The sequence below is a fragment of the Xiphophorus hellerii genome, chromosome 3 (genome assembly GCF_003331165.1).
Source record: "Xiphophorus hellerii strain 12219 chromosome 3, Xiphophorus_hellerii-4.1, whole genome shotgun sequence".
NCBI lineage: Eukaryota > Metazoa > Chordata > Actinopteri > Cyprinodontiformes > Poeciliidae > Xiphophorus > Xiphophorus hellerii.
The window spans coordinates 12,745,269-12,767,650 of record NC_045674.1 but is presented as its reverse complement, the minus strand read 5'-3'; the positions used below and the strand labels follow the sequence as shown (position 1 = coordinate 12,767,650).

At 37.2% G+C, this 22,382-nt stretch overlaps 1 protein-coding gene across 2 annotated transcripts; it reads left to right on the top strand.

Moving 5' to 3' along the window:
* Positions 1-206: 206 nt before the first annotated feature.
* On the top strand, positions 207-19,947 carry cops7a (COP9 constitutive photomorphogenic homolog subunit 7A). 2 transcript variants are annotated; one of them, XM_032559448.1, is made up of 8 exons: positions 207-337; positions 5,792-5,914; positions 8,541-8,616; positions 10,718-10,806; positions 11,550-11,752; positions 13,694-13,799; positions 17,672-17,841; positions 19,454-19,947. In XM_032559448.1, the coding sequence occupies exons 2-8, from the start codon at positions 5,792-5,794 to the stop codon at positions 19,491-19,493; spliced, it is 807 nt and encodes a 268-aa protein (XP_032415339.1). In that variant the 5' UTR covers positions 207-337; the 3' UTR covers positions 19,494-19,947. The 2 variants fall into 2 exon arrangements, with proteins under 2 accessions (XP_032415339.1, XP_032415338.1); XM_032559447.1 differs by lacking the exon at positions 19,454-19,947 and adding an exon at positions 18,164-18,956.
* The last annotated feature ends 2,435 nt before the right edge of the window (positions 19,948-22,382 follow it).

Here is a 22,382-nt window from a genome sequence, read left to right as displayed (position 1 = left end):
GCTGATAGCAAATTAGTTTGGGTCCAAACTTAACCTTTTATAACATTTGAATTATTCACTGACAACCTTTAAGATCACGTAGTAACAGAAGCGTGAGGAACCACTGGTCAATATGACTAACAATATATTGACACAGCCTGTGTTAATCATATAATCACTAGATGACGCTGTTCTTTCCAACCTGATGTCACGATCCAGACTGACAGCGCTTATTGTCCCGCCCACTTGGTCTCGCTACCCAATCACAGATTACGTAGAATTGTTGTCGTACGTGTGTGTTGACACTGTAGCAAAGCAACCGGGAGAGAAGCTAACTGCTAGAAACCAACGTAACAAGGTACTTTTTAAGACACAAAAGTTATTCTGCTTTAGAAATCCACGCAGACGTTAGCATCACTCTTGCGTTTTAATGCCTACCATGCAGTGTTGAAATTTGATCACTAGAAATGCTGGAAACAGCGTGAGGCCTAGCGGCAACCGTTACCTTGCACTCCCTTATCTGTTAGCATTCTGGCTAGCATGACAGTTGAGCTTAAAGACAAACTTGCTCATTTGTTTGTAAGAAATGCCGGTTTAAAGCCCCCAGTTAGACGATGTAATATATGTCCTATTGTTTTTTGCTTTTTGTAATAGTGTGGTGCTGATATCTGAAGTAATACGCCTTATAGTTGCTTTTTCCGGTGATTTTAGCTTTGCAGCTAACAGGTAAATATAAGGAAATAGAGTTTTGTGGTGTGAGCCTATCTGTAAATTTCCATTATTTGTATCAATATTTTACTCACAGATATATTTGAAAACGCTCTGGTATTGCTTTAGATGTTAATTTTTATCTGACTGATTTTTTTTTCTTTCCTAAAATCATAATTTGATCTCTAGGTGGAAAACTATTCGGATTATGTGTTAGTAATAAGTGCGTTAGGAAGGTGAATATTATTAGTGTGCACTAAGAAGTGTTGTAGTGGATTATATGTTTCATTACAAAATATGCCGCAAATTTATTGATTTAATTATCTTGTATTAGAATTTGTAAGAGTTTTATTTAGCATTTTATACGTTTTAGAAGGATTTTCCATTTGGATAAATAAGTAATAATTCATAGCAATATGTGTCTGAATAGGATGCACTTGAAAGCAAATGTATATATATTTTTTTATCTTGCCATCTGTTAAAATTTGCCGTTTCCAGTTTTAGGACTACGGTACTATGATTGCTAAAGTTATTTCTATTAGTTGAACACCTAAGTAATCCTTCAGTCAACTGTGTTTACTGCTTATTCTTGTAGGATCTTGGCAGGTAGAGGGATTTTTTATCACTTTTTTCAAAGTGGTAGTTGTGCATAAATCTCCTTTTGTTAGTTTGAATGTCCTACTCTAAGCTTTTTTTTAGTTTTGTGGAACTGGTGTGTCAGGTTTGTATTCTGCCTCACTCTCATACACTTTTGTTTTAAATATTTTACAGCCTTAGTGACCTCTATTGATCAGGAATCTAGCAGAAACAAGGGTAAGGAGAGAAAAGGAAGACATGCAATTAATTGAATCTGGAACATCTGCATTGAGGATTTTATCCTATGCATTTTTGCGCCTTTTAATCTCTGTTTAGAGATCGGCTATCTAATTGAAATCAAAGCTAAATGTAAGTCACCACAATACATTGTTGTTTGACTCATTCTTAAAATTTGAGGTTTTTAAGCTTCCCCCTTTTCTAAAATGCAAAATACTTAAATATACAAAAACTGCCTCCAAATAAGTTGGTTTTATCCCAAAGTGTTTTTGAAAACTTGCTGATTTTTCTGTTTCTTTTGGAATAATGGACTCTTGCTCTCTGAGTGGCTTTTCAGGTCGTACAAGTATAGGGAACATTTCACTTCAGCCATGTTATTCACAAAGTCTTTGGTTTTATTCTGGAATTGAGACACACAGTTTGCACTGAAACGTATTCATGATAGGGACACCGAACCTTTCTTTTTCTGGAACAGTGAGACAGCTGGACACTTCCACTGTGTTTATTTGCTTAAAATTGTTTGACTAGATGAATGTAGCATCTTCAGGCGTCTGGAAATCATACCCAAGGATGAACCGGACTTGTGGAAGTCTGCAATTATCTTTCTTATATGTTCCCTTTATTAGATTGTTTATTATTTATTATTATTAGTGCGTCCTTCATTAACATCTACCTTCTTTTTTGTCGTCAGTCTCTCATCAGCCTTTTACTTTTTGCTTTGATATGATTATTGTCCTGTTCTGCTGGTTGTTGACCCGTTTCGGCTCCACAATGGAGACATCTGATGTTTGCTCTGAATAAAAAATACTACCACTTTATAAGATCATAAAATAAATTATATCGGTGCTCACACTTGTTTTTTTTAAAGCCTCAGAATGTGTTTATATGGATCAGATGATCTTCAGAGTTCATTAGTTTCAAAGGATTACAGAAGAGAGAGATTAACTGCTTCTTATAATATTTTAGTCTTTTGAAAAGTTTACTAATAAGTATCATGGCTGCAGGATTTTAGGAAAACATAAATATTATGACATTTTGGATTTACACAAATTTTCCTCTGTAGTGTTTTTCTTTTTCATCAGCAACATCCTCATCACTCCACATGAGCTTTCTGATTCCCTCACAAAAAATCTGTATTAATTATAGCTATAAAGGAGAGTGAAAGAAAAGTCTTTCTTAGTGGTCGAATACATTATGGGAAAAGAGAGTTTTAATGCACATGGCACCCAAAATACTATAGCCTTTGAAATTTCTGCATCAAAGCAGTCCATTGTAATTGTAATATTACACACATTGATGATGCGATGTGGCTTTTATATTTATTTGAATGTTTTATCAAAGAACTTTCCTTGTTCTGCAGATTTATCGTTCTGTCTTTCGGTAATACCCTCCGGGTTTCGCCTCTTTCATAAATGCATTTGCCTTTGAAATATACCTAGAATATCAAAAAGCGCCTGTTTCTGGGAGAACCCGACAGGTTAATTTTCTTGGTTGCAACATATGTGTAATCATCTGCTCAGTCTGGCCCTCTTTGATGGCGATCCAGAGGGACAACATGTGAAAGATGTGCATGTTTGCATAAAAATGAGCCAGATTTACAATCAGATTTATCATCATCTTTTCTCCTCATGAAGCCCGAGCTGAACAGGAAGCCGAGGAGACGAGTTTCTCTCCGTCTCTCCTTTGCCTTAATTTTAGTAAGTCCCCTGCGGTAATGAAGCCAGTCTGATGCAACTGCATTGATTTTATCAGGCATCTGTAATAGTTTGTTTTCATGTGTTTTAGTATCGGAGATCTTAAGCTGGCCAATCAAAGCTAATGCGACATTTCCTCACTTAGCAATCAAATGGAAGGTAGAGAGAGTAGACCTGCACCCATTTGCTATTATATTGTATTATTTTTTTGTATCGGGGATAAATTAAAACATAAAAATCAAACAAGAGGTTACATCTGGGGGAATGTTTTTCTGCTTAATTTCTCATTTGAAGTTGTTTGCTTGAAGCCTAGTTAGATTTATTTCACTACTTCAGTAATTATTCTGCTGTAGCCTTCAGTCCTAAGTGCTCTTGCGGCTTTTTTTTTTTTTTGCAGGGAATAAGTTGATGAATATACATGCTCTACTTCACATTCATTACACATGTTGCCCTCAGTGGTGCTGCCACTCTTCTGCTACTTTTGTGGTACTTCAGGTAGTCAGACTGTCAAGTGCTTTGGTCAGGAGTCACAGGCCGTTAGATATTAAAGAAGAGGGATTATTGCTTCTCTGTGTCGATGTCATTTTAACAAGCAAAGAGCGTCTGAGCCTCTTTAAAATTAGATAACGCTGCATGCAGAGGATGTAGAGACTTGAATCTTTGGCCTGTTTTTCTTGTCCTCATTTGCAAACCAGTAAGGACCTGGCTGGCTCAGGAAAATATGCAGCTTAAATTTTACATTGTGATAACGATATCTTGCATTTAATCTGTATTTCCCACACTTTTAAAAAAATGTTTTAACCAATATTATAATGGTAAAAACATCATGTATTCACCTTAACACACTCCAGTCTTCAGAGGTGGGCAGAGTACCCAAAAATTGTACTCAGAGTAAGAGCAGCACTACTTGAACACATTTTTACTCAAGTAAAAGTGAAATAATTACTTGAGTAAGAGTAAAAAAGTATTTGGTAAAATATTTATTCAAGTACTGAGTAACTGATCAAATTACCAATCATTTAATATTTAAAAATTACATAATGAGACAGAAAAAAATATAAAGTTTAGTGAAAAGTTTTGTATTTTAGGGACACAAATGACAATAATTTATACAAGTAATAAAATCAGGAAAAATAAAATTATTCCAAATCGTTTTTTTTCAATAAAAACCTTATAAAACTTTTTTTAGTTAGGACATGTTTGTTTGTTTGTTTAAACATGCGAGTAGAAAATCCAGAAATTTTACTCAAACCAGAATAAAGATACTTAATGAAATTACTCAAGTGAAATTAAAAGTAGAGTGTAGTAAAATTTTACAAAAATGTACTCAAGTAAATGTAATAGAGTAAATGTAACTTGTTACTACCAAACTCTGCCAGTCTTACAGATGGTCAGTGACACAATCTGTTGTCTGATAATCAGCAACTTTCAGGGAAAAAACTCGTTACAAAAAGTCAAGTGATTATTTTTTTTGCGTTTAAGCATTTAATTTGAGCAGGAAGGGCATTCACCTCAACACAAACTAATTTGTTCAACATAATGAATATTTATTATTCCTAATGGCTCAATGAGTCATTGTTAAATTTGTGTCTAGTTCTCAGACCAGTCAGAGGTGTGTGTGTGTGGGTGTGTGTGTGTGTGGGGGTGTCGGTGTGTGGGGGTGTGTGTGTGTGTGTGTGTGTGTGTGAGAGAGAGAGAGAGACTTTTCAAAGCATTAAGTTTGTTATATTTTAGTTTACTTTGTTCCTGCTATTTAATTTCTAAAGTTAACGATGTTTCAGGTTTCCCACTGAGACCTACGTCTTCTGTTTTGTAAATGTCTTTGTGTTTTCTTAACTTATAGTTGTGTTTAGTGATTTGTTGAGGTGCTTTGCACTTCAGGGCCACCGTAGTTTGGAGTAGGGATGGCCATTTATCGTATCGTTTATCATTTATCATGATAAGAATTGGATATATTGTTGTCAAAATTAATTAAAATTAATGATATTTAAAAAATACTTGTACCTCTGTATTATTGGGTTATTTTTACTGTTTTTCTTCACTGTTTGATCAAAATGTATTCATACATTTTAAAATTATGACTAAATAATTATGACTAAATGCAAATCAAGCTCCTTAATGTGACCGGTGTCCTAAAGAAGTGAATTACCAATTCAAATGTTTTCCAAGCGCAGTATTTAGGTTTGTGGGGCTATGATTGCCTAAAATAGTACTAATAAATAGTTCTTATAGTCAGTTTTATCATTATCACAGTAATACAATAAACTGTTATAATATTGCAACATCTTTAGTTGGGGCTTAATTTGGGGTTAGAATGGTTTTCCTTAAATTTCTTATGTATTTAAAACTAGTTCCTCTGTAAAATAACCTGCAGAACATTTTTATATTTTATTTATTTTAGTCGTTAGTTTTTGGTAAAACACATTGAAATAGTCTCAACAGAAATGGGTATTAATGAGTGAAAGCTAATTAGTGCATATTTTCTCTTTTTTTTTTCAAACATCTTCTGCACCAGCTCCTTGTTTTGTGTTTTTTTTTTCTCCTGTATTGTCTGACCTGCTATTTGTGTCTCATATTACTTATTTCCCTGTCTGCAGATGGAGGTGGAGCAGCTTCTGTCTCTGTCAGGCTCGGCGCTGGCCCAGGCTGTCAGCTCTCTGCTGGAGACTCCTGGCCTCTACGTTTTCTCTGACATCCTGGAGCTGCCTAATGTCAGAGAGGTAAACACGTCGACTTTTATATGACAAAAAGAATAAATAATACTATTTTTATGTCATAGTTTGACTAAAACCAAGTTTTAGTTCTGTTCAAATATCAGAATAAGTATCAAATGTGGCTGAAAGTCAAAATATTTGTGCACACATTCATTTATTTTAACCGAAACCAGCCTCTGTATTTCCAGCATGCTGCTCAGTTTTCTGCTGATTTGACCAAAATATAAACGAAGAAATAAAATCTGTAACAGCATCAGTTTTACACAAAGATGTAAATAAATTCACACTGCTCATATGTCTATAAAAAATCAGAAATGTACTCCTTTATAAAGATGTACTGGGTTTTAAAATGTTACTTATCATAACTGCATATCAATAACATATTAATTATTGCTGTATTTTTTTCAGTCACTCTAAGATGTTCAATCTGACCAACCAGAAAATATTCTGATGGATCGGTTGTTGCAATTTTAGCTCAACGTTTTTATTAAAAACGCTCTGAAACATCTCTGTTGCGCCGTGTATTTATTAAGAATAATTCACCTTGACCTTTCTCACAGTTTTATCATATTAGTGCCGCAAACTTCAAAGTATTTCATTAGGATTTTATGTGACAGACTAACAAATATCCACCTTTTCTCTGTTGTACTGCAATTTTTATACTGTTGTGAATTAACACAAGTATTTTTATGTTTTTAATTTGACTTCTGATGGCAATTTTTTTTATTATTTAGGGGTATTATGCTAAAGCGGGTTGAACGTAAATGCACACCACACTATTCAGTATTTCATTTGTGAACATTGAAAATGAAAATTGTCTACTTTTTTCCTTCGTCTTCACAATTACACTCTACTTTGTGTTAATCTGTCACATAAAAGCTCCCTAAAATACACTGTGCTTATAGTTCATTGTGTATGAATCCTGTTGCAAATGTTTCATTCTTTTATTAGTTTTGCTACACAGTAAAGTCGTAGAGGATGAAAACAGATGAATGAATGGATAAAATGCCAGTTTTAATATTTGCCAAAGATTTGGGGCACTTTTACGAGCTGAGCAATGAATTTCTGTTTGTCTAAATGACCGTAATGTGGTTTCATGCTGGTAAAATGAAAAACAAGCGTCACTGCAGAAAATTGAAGACGGTATTGTGGAAATTAAATGTCTGTGGATTCAGATGTAAAATGTGCAGCTCAATGTTTATTGCATACAGTCAAATAAAACAAATACCTACAGAGATGTTATGATTGAGACGGATGAAACAAAAGGGGAAATTTTGTGACGTTTCAGTCTAAATGAAAAATATTGTAGAAAAGTGTGTTATATGTTGACCTTTAGCGTATTACTTCAGAGATATTTTATAACAATCTCTGTTGTTATAATTGCAAAAACTATTTTATTTTTAGATTTTTACCTGCTAAATAACAATAAACTCAGCTCACAATATTTTAATGAAATAAGCAAAGCAATCAGATTTCTGTAGACAATTATTGTAGAGTTTGAACAGAAAAACAAACAAAAAACATTTTCAGCTTGATTATATTTTTCTAGATTTGTTTTTGTGTCTTTTCAGCAATAATAATTTTATATTGTTCAATTTTGCTTTATTAAATAGGCGTGAACAAGTCTTAATTGTAGTAATAGACGCATATTACTAATAAATTACATTAAGTTGAAAACAAAGCCGGGATAAATACTTTGTGTTACAATTTTACAGTTTGAGATTTTTATTGCCATCAGTGAAAACTCCAAATTTAAGCTATTGTTGAGTTGTGATCAAGGGCCACACAAAATCGTTCAGAGGGCCGCAAATGGCCCTCGGACCACACTTTGGACCACACTGCCATTAGACATTAATAACTGTTTTAAAGTGATGCTCATAACAAAAGAGGAACACTTTAACAGGGTTGATGAAGCACAAAGCTTTGCCTCTGTGAATTGCAGCTTTTATATTAGCAGATAAAATTCGTTTATCTGAATTCCTCCTCATAGATTATCATCCTGTTTCAGTTCCATTTTATCTTTATAACGAGTTGAAAACATGATCTAATTATACGTTTTCCCCTGCATGGAGCTTTCTTCCAGTAAAACAAAGATGTGCTTTCGTTTAGAGGACGTCGTCTTTTGTCTTTTTCTCACAGGCCGAATACCTGATTCATGCATATTCAGCATTCGCCACATCTATGATACGATTATAGGAGTTGAATAAATTTTTTCTTTAGGTGGATTTACATTTTAGGTTCGCCAGGTGTTTGCCTGGCGAACCTAAAACAAGCAACCGAGAAGCAATCTAGGACACTCCAGGATAGTTTGTGAGAGGAAAAACCAGATTTAATTCAGATTCCTCCTCCCGCCTGGTCAGTGGTTGGGCGACGGTACCGGAACGATTCGGGCAGAGATCTTAAATCTGCTCCGAATCAAAAGCTCGCCGGGGACACATTTTCCCGTCCATAATAATCCAATCCTCTTTGCACTGAACTGAATCTTTTTAAATATGGAAACTATTCATTTTTATGAGTCCTTTTTTACTTGGCCAGACCTGCTCAGTATGCTTAGATAATACTTATCTCAAATGCAGTCGTCCATTGTGTGCTGCCTCATAATTTTCTCTTTCATCTTCTCTCTGACCCACAGCTGGAGAATGGCCCTCATGCGCCGGTGTATCAGCTGCTGAACCTCTTTGCCTATGGAACCTACTGCGACTACAAAGGTACTGCAGCGGCAGCACTATGTAAATAAGTAATAGAGTCGCCCTGCAACTCTTTTATGAAGCTCTATTTCTCCTTAGCAAGGCAGACACTTAAACAGGGAGGTTTTGAAATCTTTCAAGTGAAGACCTGGAGGTTGTTTATTAACTGTAAAATAACACTTTCATTTCTTTAGGCGAGTGCTCCTATTATCAGATAATTGTCTGTCACAGCAAGGCTGGTACAAACGAGCTGTCTAATTTAATCTGGTGGGACTTAATTTGTCCTCTGCACAAAGTATTATGAGCAAGAAGTGAGATCTTAATAAATATGTTTAATTGAATGTTGAAAATGATCCAACGGGAAAAACTACACAGCCTACGTACTTTGCTGCCCCCGCCTTCTGGGTCACGCTGTAAGGAAGTAAATTTACTTTCATAAGGCCGTGTGGTGGAGCTGTCAGAGCTGTTGTCTCTAGAGGGTCTGAGTCCTACTCCCAGGGGAGCAAAGTCTGCCGGAGAGGCGGTCACTGGAGTCAAATCTGCTCCAGACGCTTTCCCAGCTCTGTTCTTTGACTGCTTAAAAGTTCAACACTTTCCTGATAGTTCCTGGTGTGAAGCAGTTATATTTCTTGATTGTTTAGGTGTTTTAAAGTGATAATGATCAGCTTGATCAGCCCTGACTGGTCAAAAATAATTTTTAAAAAATCCAATGTTTTTATGATCAGTGATTGAAACATACCTAATTCTTTTCAGCTTGTAGCATCAACACTCTTCAGTGTAGATGTTACACATGGGAGAAGAAAAAAAGATAGCCACGTTCAACTTTAGTGAGACGTTTAAGGATGTTTTCACACCTGATAGTCCCGTTGACTCGGTTGACTGGGGATCAAAATAGGATGGTGCTGGAAACCTTTGAAAACTTACCTTGAAAATGCTTGAAGGGTGCTTGAATTTTACTGTGGGGAAACCCTGAGTGCTGGACATGGTTGGTAACATTACTCTGGCCGGCTGTGACTTATAAACAATGCCTAACTGGTACCAAGGTGCTAAGAAAATATCCATAACACCAATAAAGGTCAACTCCAGTTTAGTATTGGAACAAATTGACATGTAGCTGATGATAAATACACTTTTTAAATATTATTTTTAGAAGGAGATCATAAATGGAAAATGTTCGGCACAACATAAAGTATTTTTTTCTTTCATTAGCCACATTTTTTTTCCTTCTATTTTCAGTGAACATTTTACTTCTATTTTTTTTTTACTTCTACTTTCAGTACAACAGCCTTGGACTACCAGTCATTAAACCTGGTTAAGATTTTAGAAGAAAGTTCTAGTCTAATCTCTAGCCTGAGGTCAGGCTCAGACTAGAGATTAGACTAGAAACAAAGAAAAAATATTTGATCAAAAAAGTTAGAAACCAACATCTAAGATTGTTTTTAGGACCTATGATAAATTCTTGTTTACTACTTTGTTTCGTGGAAACATTGCATGTTTAATAGTAGGAGTGCACCGACTGCAGTTTTCTGGTTGATCGCCGATCATCGATCTTTAAAAAGCCTGACCTGCCGATTCCGATTTCAGCCGATACCCGATTGTTTTTGCCTGAAATGTTTATAAACAGCAATAAAGTTACTGATTTGGCAGCAGTCAAGGCACTATTATTAATTGCAAACGTGCAGACATGACCTGGTGGGTCAAATCTCTCTAATGAGAGAGCAGAAGAGGACAGTGGCTGATTTTTAGGGGAATAAGATCAGCTTATATCTCCCAAAAATACGGAAATCGGCACCAATAAATTGGCTAGCCAATAAGTCTGCGCACCCTTTCACAAAAATGAAAGACTGAAAATGGAATAATTTTGCATTTTTAGCAGGAAAAAATATTTTTCAGTTTTTGTTTTGATGATTTTAGCCAACAGTGCAAATAATTTGTACACCACTGCTTTAATGTGTTGAGTCACTGGCTCATGATCGACTGACTGGCTCTTTGAGTTAATAAACCGTTGAACAGGTGTACCTAATAAAGTGGCTGGTGAGTGTATTTAACGGTCAAAGCTACTCTTACTCTTGTTAATTTTCCTCCCTGTTTGTCAATCATTCTTTGTTTTCCTCTACTGCAGAGAGAGCGGCGTCTCTTCCAGAGCTGACTCCAGCTCAGAGAAACAAACTCCGTCATCTGTCCATCATCAGCCTGGCTTCCAACCTCAAGGTTCATTATTTCTCTTCTTTTAGTTTCAACATTGAAGTGCAGATAATAAATGTTCTTCTGCCGCTGCATCACTGCAGGCTTTAAATAGTGAGCTCCTACATCAATAATATATCGACATCGCTGCTTTTAAATATGACTTTACTTTTTTATTCTGACTGATAATCAATCCCTGTAAAGTTCATGTGAGGTTGCTTTTGATTGTAAGCCCGTGGCTGCGTTTGCATCAGCCGACTTAGCAACAAATACACAAATAAGCATCAAGGTTTCTTTCCAAATCTTGAGGCCCTTCCTTTGGCTTGCTTCTAAATTTTTTATAGAACAAGAAACTATGTTTGAAATCATCTTTCCTTTGGACTTTCCAACTACGCTTCACCTTTTATTTATGCCCTTATCTTTCTCGGCTCCTGTTGAATAATTGATTCATTATCCTGGTTAACACAGTCTTTTTTTTTTTACTCCGTTAGCTCTTTCTCCATTTCCGTTAGCATCACTCCTTCCTCTCCTGCCCTCTGTTTTGTGTCACTGCTTCCTCTGCATGCAGCCTTGAAATCTCCTAATTGCCAATAAAAAAAAGAATAGTGAGATTTTAAACTGCTTTCATCGTCCGACAGCAGCAGCATTTAAGCAAATGAGCATTTAAACCAGAATTTGGTCTCTGAAAACCACTTATGTACCATCAGAGTTGCTGCCAGTTTACATAGAGTTGAAAATATGAAGGTTTAAGCTGCTTTATTTCCCCTCAGTGCCTGCCATATTCGCTGCTGCTGCAGCAGCTCGAGCTGAAGAATGTGCGGGAGCTGGAAGACCTGCTGATCGAGGCCGTCTACTGCGACATCATCCAGGGGAAACTGGACCAGAGGAACCAGCAGGTGGAGGTGGACTGCAGCGTCGGCCGCGATCTCGGCCCCAACGAGCTCCCAAACATAGTCAACACACTGCAGGAGTGGTCAGTACCAACCGTATTCATCCTCTGTAGCTGCGTTTCCATTGACCATATAATGGCACAAATTGGAATTATGAAAATAAATGGAAACACTCCACTTTGATCTGAGTTTCCCTCAACAATTTAGGTGTTTTTTACTGTTTACAGTAATATTATAAATAAGAGAGAGAGTGTATTGGCTGCTGCAACACCCAGACTGTCTGTAGCTGCATTTCCATTGACCATATAATTTTGCATATTGAAATTACGAAAATAAATTTGCTTAATAGAAACAAGCCAATTTTGACAAAAGTACATTTTTCAATAAAAAAGTTTTGCGTTTGGATGAGGTGGTTTGTTCGGCATTATTTTAGTGTATTTCCCAGAACTGGAATGAAAACACTTTTTTCTCATCACGAGTCACATGATCAACAACAGGATGCTACTACTGACAGAAATGACGAAGAGGACGACAGGAAGTGGTAGGAGAAAGATGGCGTGGCATTCTTTTTAACTATTTATTCACATCAAAGCTGGACAATAAATTGATAATAATATATATTGCGATAGACACGTGATCAATATCAATAGTTAATACGTATGATAGAATATTCAATAATTTTACTGAACTCTGATCCAGAACCACACTGCATTCTGGGTAATGTAAGCAAAGGAAGGACTTTGGCGGCTCAAAATCTCCAGGTCAGCTAAGCAAGGTTGGTGAGATCAGCTAACTCACTCGCTCTTTGGTTACCTATCAACAACCTGCTGAGTAACTTGTGGTTGCCTAGCAACAGCCTGTTAAGTAACTTGCGCAGCAGCAGTTTAAGGTTCTGCCACTGTTCCCCATGACTGCTTAAGAATAAAAAACCATGAGGTCACACCAACAGTTTGGCAATATTTCAGATATTTGAAACAAAAAGCTATTCAATAACTATTGATATTGACCGATATGAAATGCTTATATTGTGATACGCCTTACTTCATGTGTGATTTTAATTACGTTTCTGATTTAATGGAAACACCGCAATTGCGAAATTGTTAATTTTTTTTGACAATCAGTCAAGTTTATTTGTACAGCACGTTTCAGCAACACAGCAGTTCAAAGTTCTTTACATTGTGAAAACATAAAAACATCATAAACAAATAATAAAGTCAACAGTTGTGAAAACCAATAACAGACATTACATACGGTTGATAAATATGGTGAAATCATCAATACACATCAGATATGTTGGTCAGTGTTCCACTTATTATGGTTCAAAAGCAACGCTAAACATCAACACTAGTAGCAAACATTAGTGGAATATCAACAAAGGCTGCGTTCACACTGCAGCCTGAAGTGACCTAATTCTGATTTTTTTTTTTTTTTTTGACGTAATGCGACCTGTATCGGATCTTTTCAGGACAGTCTGAGCAACACAAGTCGGACTGTTTTTGAATGCGACCCATATCCGATACGTATCTGATTCAAATGCAGCCTAACGTTTAGGTCGCATTCATCCAAACTGAACGTCACTGATACTCAACAAATCTCACTCATCTGCGCCCTGATGCGCACAAGCAGGAAGAAAAACAACCACCATGACGGACTGTATGAGGATTAAGTTATTGATATGCTGCTCCGGTCGGAAAACAACTTCAAATGCTCCACCGTTAGCCTCCATGTCTACTTCCGCAAACACCGCGCACTTCTTCTTTTATGGCTGTTGGCTGAACACCCAGAACGTTGGCGCTATAGCGCCCTCTACTGCGCATGCGGGACACTTTCAGTTCAGACTGCAGAACACTTACAGGTCACGTGTGTGGCAGTGTGAACGGCCCCGGCAAAAGAATCCGATTTGAGAAAAAATTGGAATTGGGCCATTTCAGTCTGTAGTGTGAACGCAGCCAAAGTTTTGTTCTCATTGCTAATATAAGCTCGGTTTTCTGACCGGCGTTCCTCCGTCTTTCTGTGGCTCTCAGGTGTACAGGCTGTGAGGCGGTTCTGTGCGGTATCGAGGAGCAGGTCTCCAGGGCGAACCAGTACAGAGAGAACCAGCTAAAGGTTAAAGTCCAAGTGGAAACAGAGGTTTGTCCTTCATTACTTTACCCCGCGGTTCTGTTTTTCTCAGGGAGAATAAATGTCTTTCTTCTTCAACATTTATTTTTCGCCCCTGGCTGTCTTTGTTATTTTAGTTTTCTCGTTGCTGCTTATCTCCATCCTCCCTCCTCCCCCATCTGCTGGCTTTAATAATCCCAGTTTATACTGGCTGAACGATTCCTCTCTGTTCCACTTCCAGTCTAAGCAACAGAGTGTTTATTTATAATGAAAAACATGAGCTTCTGCTACACATAAGAAAAAAATACAGAGGGATATATGTAATTTTTTTCCCCAGAATATTGCGTTCTCAGCTTTCACATTTATTTTAATGATTTGAAACCATTTGCATTTTTACTGTCCCGTTGTTCCCTGAGGTCTAACACAAATACAGCAGACAGGTACTGACACACCAGTCTGTTTTCATTTCAAGTCTTTTATTTTAACAGTGAATTCACAGGAGACATACAATGTCTCATAAAGGCAATAATACCAACGAACTGCTTCTCATTTCTTTCAGGTTCCTGCTACAAATTTCAGTGTATGTTATCGGGGTTTATGTTGTGAATGAACATGAATTTCTGCGTATTTGTAACATGAAAAGAAAAGAATGCATAGTTGTTGTTTTGCTTTTGAATAAACTTAAAAGTGTGGCGTGTACTTATACTTTCATAGCCCTAAAAAGATCTGGTACCTTTATTTGCAAAACTGAAGATTTGTGGCTGCATGCAAAACGCGGCGGGGTAGAAAAACTACCTGAAAACATCACTTCTACAGAGAAATGTGGTGGCGGCAGCATCATGCTGTTTGGATGGTTTTCTTCTGGTCAGGGTTGATGTGAAGTTTAAAACAGAGCAGCCAGTGCTACATTAGATGATTTATATCAAAAGATCTAAATAAAATCTGTGGAACAACTTAAAATTCAATACAATTGCACGCTGTGAATATTTTATTTTAAAAAACATTGGAAAATACAAGTTTTTTTTCTTCCACTTCGCAATGATGCGACACTTTGTGTTTGTCACATTCATTTGAAAAGTATGAATATGACTATGAATAAATCTAAATGGCACTGCATGATTGGTGCAATATATTTAAAAAAAACATTTAGAGTTTATATAAATGAATCTTTCTACAGTGGATGAGCTCAGTTAGTCTAAAAAGTGCAGCAGTGGGACATATTAAAGGTGTGATTGTGTTCACTGTTGACTCAGTTGCAATTATCTCTTACCTGTTAATGACCTGTTGTTTATGTAAATATACACATCAGTGTCTGACACAAACACCACCACATATAATCACTAAGTACTTTAGTACAATTAGGCCTAATTCCCTTCTTATTCACTGCTTTTTAAAAATCCATTGTGGTTTTTTTGATGAGAGTTTCCATTGCCCATGTAAAACCGAGGAAGTGATCCATCTCACTGCTATGTTACGTCTTTGTTTTGCTCACAGAGTAGCATGACCTGGCGACAGGCTGCAAAATATATCTGTTTATGCTCAATAAAGTGTAAAAGTCAGGTGTTGAGAGCTGTTTCTTATGTAAAATCAACTTTCTTTGAGCTTCACATCATGCTATAATGTTATTCCCTCATCAAAAACACACCTGGATTGCTTCCTTGATTCTTTCATGCATGTTTGAGAAATCTTTTAATCTCCACGGCAACCATTCAGCTGTGCAAAACATTTGGCTGGACTTAGGCCCGCCTTCGAGGCGCAGCTCCTCCTCTGAGCTGCAATTTCCAAACTTTCAAGCTTCCCTCTCAGCTCCTTCAGACTAGCCACCAGCAGTTAGCAAACACCTGGTGGAACTGCACATCTTATTATACGAGCTAAAGGGTTAATGGAGGAGCCATGCTGTGAGTTTTTAAAGAGACAGAGGCCCAATTTCAAGGTCAATTTTCATTTCAATTCTAATTCAAAATATTTTCTTGATCCCAAAAAGAAATTAAATAATTTCAAGTCATATTTGATGTATATGGAGTTTTTATAACAACTGAAGTTAACGTAGTGTTTTAAAATGATTCTATAACTCTTCCTGATCAGGTGAGGTTTTTCTCCCTGTGGGAAGCTTAATGCCAGCATGAGGAGAGTAAACATAGTTGTATTTCGCAGTTTTTCACTGCTGTTTACAGACCGAGTTCATCTTGTCAGGCGTGTTTGCCTTTCGGTAAGTTCATGAAATCCCAGGTGTGCCTTTTTGTCTGCAAAAACAAAAAATTAATTTTCAGGGTTTGATTCACTTTACTCAAGGTGATGACAGAAGTTTGTCTCTTTATTGTTTAGCTGAGGGCTGAAAATATGTGATTAATGTTCATATATAATAAACTCTACAGACGGAAACTTGCTGTCACTGTATAAACGGATCCATCCCCATCAGAAAACTAAAAATACTTGGGACTGTTGTTGCTTTTCAGGCTGCTAGTGAGCAGCTTCGTCTGCAGTGGCGATTTGGTGGATGTTGAAGCTGTTTAGGTTTCACAGGTGACAAAAAAGCCTTTATTCCATCCAGCTTCGTTTTAGTCGCCTAATGACTTGACCGTCTTACCACGTCTTTAACTTTTATGCCGCATTAAACTAATGTCACCAACTAAATCACAGGCACAGAGTTTAATCTGTTACTGCCGTCCAGGAACTTCCTCATGATACATTTCTCTTATATTATCCATCCCTAATTGTGTGATTTAATTATAAATACAACTAAAGTTTTCAAAGATAGAAGTTGGATTCCTAAATAATATACAAATTTAATATGATACAGTTTATGCTCGGGGTGTCCAAAGTGTGGTCCGGGGGCCACTTGCGGCTCTCTGAAGGATTTTGGGCGGCCGCCTGAGCTTTTTTAATACAAAATATTTTCTTTAAAACATATTGGGTACAAAAACAGATTCTCACTTTTTTTTATTTTTTTACATGAAGTTTAATTGAGTAATTAAAACCACAGACATTTGTCAAGTCAACCCAAAAAATGTAGAAACTGACTGAACATGCAATCATGTAAAACCTTTTGTGATCCATTTTCTTCAACAATGTAAACATTTTGCTCCTTTTTATAAAGTGTATTTTTTTATTTATTATTGAGCAGATATAATAAAAGAAAACACAAACAGTTTGTTTTAAAAACGTTCTTTCCCTTTATGACTTCCAGAACATCTGGACACCACTGGTCTGCGCTAAACAAGGTTCTCAGGGGATTCAGAGGATAAACTGGCCCACAGCATCACAAGTCCTCCACCATATTTAACAGTTTTCTTCATGTTTATCATCACCTTTAGTGTTTGTTGCTCTAAAACCTCATGTTTCATCTTACTGTCTTTAGGGACAAACTCAAAATGTCTCCTTGTCCAGCCTGGTGGCCAAGCAAAATGGACCTCAAGTCACTGATTACTAATAAATCATAGAAACTCTGAGTAACAAAATGTAAATATAAATTAGAAATGTCAGTTTTAGATTTATTTCAAATGGTCTCAATGTTTGTCTCACCAGTGGTTTTACTAAGAAACAAAATTACTTTTTCCTCTACAGCTGTGGTGTCCAAACGTTTTGCCCCCAAACTGGCAAATTTCTATTACTTGTTGGGACAAAATTTATTATTCTGAAAATGCACAAATCAGTCAAATTCTTTTTTAGCTAAACTTTTTATGAAATCTGTATGTAAAAATGTTTTACAAAAGACAATTTCCAAATTATTCCAGGTCATAGGTTGTTTTCTATTTTATTAGCCTGTCTTGACTTGTGGTCCGGGGCCGAACAAAATCATTTCCAGAACCACAAATGGCCCCCGGGCCACACTTTGGACACCCTCGCTCCACAGAATAAATTTTCTGCTGATGTAACGGATTCTTGTTTTCTTCTTCCATCAGGTGTCAAACCTACAAAAGACGTTAAAGGCCACCGCTGCGTCTCCGTCCTCAGGCCCCGCCCCCGCCGGAGCAGCGTCCAACCAGGATGCAGATCAGCCAGCCGAGCCTCGGGACCCCGCCTCCTCTCAGGAACCACGACAGCCGGGCAAGAAGGCTTCAAAGGTCAAAGGGTGAGTGCTCTGACGTCAGGTTCCTTGCTTTATTTCGACTGGCAGCCTAATAATTAAAACATCTGAGTTTTTATAGATTTAAAGTGCATCTTTTCTCCCAAAGCTTCACAAATTGAACATGAGCAGAGTGTTGATGTTTTACTCAGAACAAACTCAGTTCTGTCTTTTCAATCAAGTCTCGTTCTTTTTATTGTTACAGTTCAGAAAACTGGAACAAAAAGCAGCATGTGGTGTTTTTTTTAAATTTCATTAAATATCTCTTTATTGAGATTTATCCATGCGTTCTTTTGTTTTGACTCTAACACGTCTCTTCTTTTGTCAGGCATAAAGCACAGAACAACAACGAAGATCAAACCAAGCACTAAATTAAAGCGATCAGTTTAGAAAAACAAATCCCCAAAAGAATCCACTTCTATTTTTTTTTTTTTAAAAACAGTAAAAATAGAGCTGGTGATTGAAGTGTGTGTGCATGAACTACTTTTGTTATCAGATACTCACCAGTGTTTCTGCAGTTCCAGTGTAACCCCGTTCCCCTGCTCTGCCTCCATCCAGCCGTATTACCGACGGCTAATTTCACATCCGTCCCGAATTGTAAAATGTCACTGGATACACAAAGAGCCGTTTCTCCCTCTGGTGATCAGCCGCTGTTTATGTTTGCCTGCTGAACAGAAAGCCGGCTGCTAACATTTGGGCGAAACACAAGAGCCCTCCCTGTAATTTCCATCTTCGGAGCTTCATTCAATCGGAGAGCCACTCTGCGTTTTCACATCCAAATTAATGATAGCTTAACCTCAATCCTCCAATTTAAATAACTTTTAAATCTTCTTTTTTGAAGTAAATCCATAATTCAGTGGTTATAATTAAACATTTTACTAGCCAGATTTTATATTAATCCTCTCAGATCCACTCCAGTTAAGGCTGCAGTGTAGTAACTTTTACTAAAATATGTTTTTACATTTTAGTTAAAACCATCTTGTGACGGTTTATGAGACAAATAATCTGTGAAAAGATCAATTTCCAACCTCTTCCCTGAGCTACTACTGCTGTCTGAATAAACGCACTACTCCAGACAAAAAAAAACAACCAATCAGAGCCAGGAGGCGAGTCTTAGAGCTGCCAATCAACCCTCAGTATGCGCTGCTAAATGTGCTGATGATCCACAAACAACTCACCGTCACGTTAAACTGTTTATCTACAGTTATTGGTGGCTAAACTAACTAAACTGAGCATTTACAACAGGCTATGCTACCTGCAGCGCCACGTGAGATTGTGATTGACAGCGCTAAGGCCCGCCTCCTCGCTCTGATTGATTGTTTCTAGTTCCCACTGGGAGAACACAGATGAGCTCAGGTTTTTCACAGATTACCTGTCTCATATTGTCACAACATGGTGGCATTTTCAACAAATAAATAAAAAAGTTATTTTTTATAAAAGTGACACGCTGCAGCTTTAAAGCAGATTGCATATTGATGTGGAATATTTTAGCATCTTTGCATCCAGGTTGCATCAGTTCTGCTGCTTTCCTCCCCCTTAAAAGCAGAATTATATAAATAATCCTGAAACTAAGCATCAACTCGGTGAGTTTTGTTTTAATTGGCTGTGTCCCAAACAGGCTGCGTGGGAGCGGAAAGATCTGGTCCAAGTCCAACTGAGGCGGAGGGATTAGGATGGGAGGACGGCCGCACTGATGGACACTCGCTAATTTACGGCTCGTTGGCACGTTGACGGACGGACGGACACATACCTAAAAACGATGCGAGCCATTCTTCCTGGAGAGCAGCCACACACCTTCGCTGGAAATTCTTGTCAACAAACAAAACGCCTGCGGGGCGAACGAAGCAGGGGTGTGGTCCGCTTCTGCACAGACTCTCGGTGTAAATAAACGCACTTGTAACACACGAGGACAGAACCGTCTGCAGTAGGAATCAGTTGCCTTTGACCGGAAACAGGATCCGTGTGTTTAAAGGTGTACGTTCATCTGTGTCGTTTGGTTCAGATTAATTTTCAGTTGATTTGTTTTTTTTCTTTCTCTCTGCCGGGTTGAAAACTTGTATAAGAATCAGAATATAAGTTGTCGGGAAATAAAAAAGCTCACTATTCATCTCGGCTGGCTTATTAATGTCACTTCTTTTATTAAATGTGCCTCTCTGGAGGCCCAGCTACTAAATGTTAGCTCGCAGAAGGGGGGCTCCCCGTTAAGAGGTCAAGTCGTTAATTAGGGCGTGTCCCCAACGGGATTATTGCGTTATAGAGCCGAGGCTTCCCCTGTGCACCAGCAGCGCCCGCAGACACCAGTACGGCAAGCCCATTCGGATTTTATAGCAGTATGTTTGGCCCACAGCCTCCGTTTCTGTCTCTGAGTTGCTGCCACTTTTCTTTGTACCTCCATCACGATCAGATTGCCTCCATCACGCCGCCGCCGCGTCCGTCTCTCCTCTTCGTCCTCCCTTCATCCTGCGTGACGTTAATGATGGCAAATGGCTGACCAGCGGTGACAAGAAACCAGACGGGGAAATTATCCTGTTCCATTTAACCCGCCATCTTCCTAAATTCCCCCTTCCCTCCGTCATCCTGCCTCACCTCTATAAATAGACGTGTTAATTTCAGTCGGTGTGTCGGGCTTCATATTATTTTTTTTTTTCACGACAGTGGAGCTGTGACTTTTAGCAGCTGTGCACCTCTAGAGGTGTCTGAGTGGGAGAGGATGCTGGAGAATCGGGTTTGACCTGCACCTCCACGCTCATCCTGGTCACACATTGAAGCTGAATTTCTTCACACCGCGACAAAAAAATCTCAAAATATTTCATCAGAATTTTATGATAGGAGTTATGAAGCGACTGAATTATTTTTAGATGTAAAAATCAAAAAGGGGTGACGTTTTTCGCCCTCCGCTGATCAACACTAAAGTTTTTATCTAAAGACAAAATCTTTGATTCCTTGAGCTCAGTGAACATCAGTTTTCAAGTCTTACCACAGATTCTTAGTTGGATTAAAGTTTGGACTTTAACTAGGTCACTCTAACACATAGACATGCTTTGATCTAACAGACTTTCCTGCAGGAAGATTAATCTCTCTCTGTGTCTGAGTTTTTTGGTAATTGGATGTTCCCACCAGAAACCAGTCAGGGGGAAAAGTAGTTTGATTTAAAAAAAGAGAGAGAGAAAAAAAACCTTTCTCTTTGTAATCAAAAACAGCAGAAATTTGAAATTTGGTTTTAATTCACAACAAAGAAAAAGAAAAATGCACCTTTTTAAATTAAAAATGCTAAACACTGAACTAAAACACAAGTGTTTCAACTTTTTGGTGATCAAAAAGAGAAACCAGAATTAAAATGTTTTTCATTCTTTTTCTGTTCGCATTTAAAAAGAAATAATTGTATTCTTCCATCTCCAGCACATTAAATCCATTAAATTACAGTAATTGTTTTACTGACAGGCAATTTAATAGAAAACTCAAACTTTTAGGCATTAATTTTTATTCTTTTAATGTACAGAAGAAAAAACGGCGCCCCCTACAGTCAGCACACAATAAGTCAGAATAGATTCCCATAGAAGCGACTTTAAAACGAGAATAAAACAAATAATTTTTTTGTTGTTTTGCTTCATATTTCTGGTTCCTGATTAATTATGCCTGAGACTAAAACATAAAAGCCTGCAACTAACAATTATTTTAGTTATCGATTAATGTATTTGTCTAACAACTAGATTAATTGTTAGACAAATGTTTCATCGTTTGTCTAACAATTAAACATTTAATAACATTAAAAAATGGAACATGCAGATTTTTCACTTAGGTGTAATAATAGAATATTAGAAATACATTAAAATATGCAAATAAACAGATAATTTGATGAATTTTTAAAGATGAAAATATATGTATTTTTTTCCTTAAATGGTAAAAGTTCAGCTACTTCTTCTTGACTCATCAGGACAGTGTAGAGCTGATCTGTTGACTATTTTTTGGATTAACCAATTAATAATTGAATAGCAAATGGTGTCTAATACGAGATTTTTTTAAATAAATTTGAACCAGGTGAAGCTACATTAATGACACTTGAGTTTTGAGTTGAACATATTTACAGACAAAGGTTGTAAATATGCAGAAATGTGTGTATTTTTGCACAGTTTTGGCTTAAAACATCTCTGAGTGTGCTGGTTTTTCAGTCTGTATCCTCAAGTTAACAATTAATCTATTAATAATTAGTTGACGATTATTTTGATAATCGATTAATCGTGATTAATTTGATTAATCGTTTCAGCCCTTCTGGTTTTCAATGTCCTGCCGTGTTTTCATCATGCATGAGATTTTGTGCAAATGTTTTGGGGTTTTTTTTTAATTTCTCATCCTCACAGCATGATGCTGCCATCACCATGCTCTACACTGTGTTGGTCTATCTCATAAAAATGCAGATGAAGAAAATGCTCTTAAGTCTGTAAATGTGAGACGTTCCTGTTGGGTGAATACTTTATGCACAGCCATTAAATCTCCCCAGTGGAAGCCGGGCGATCCATTATTACGCCGATTGATCAGTGAATTGCCCT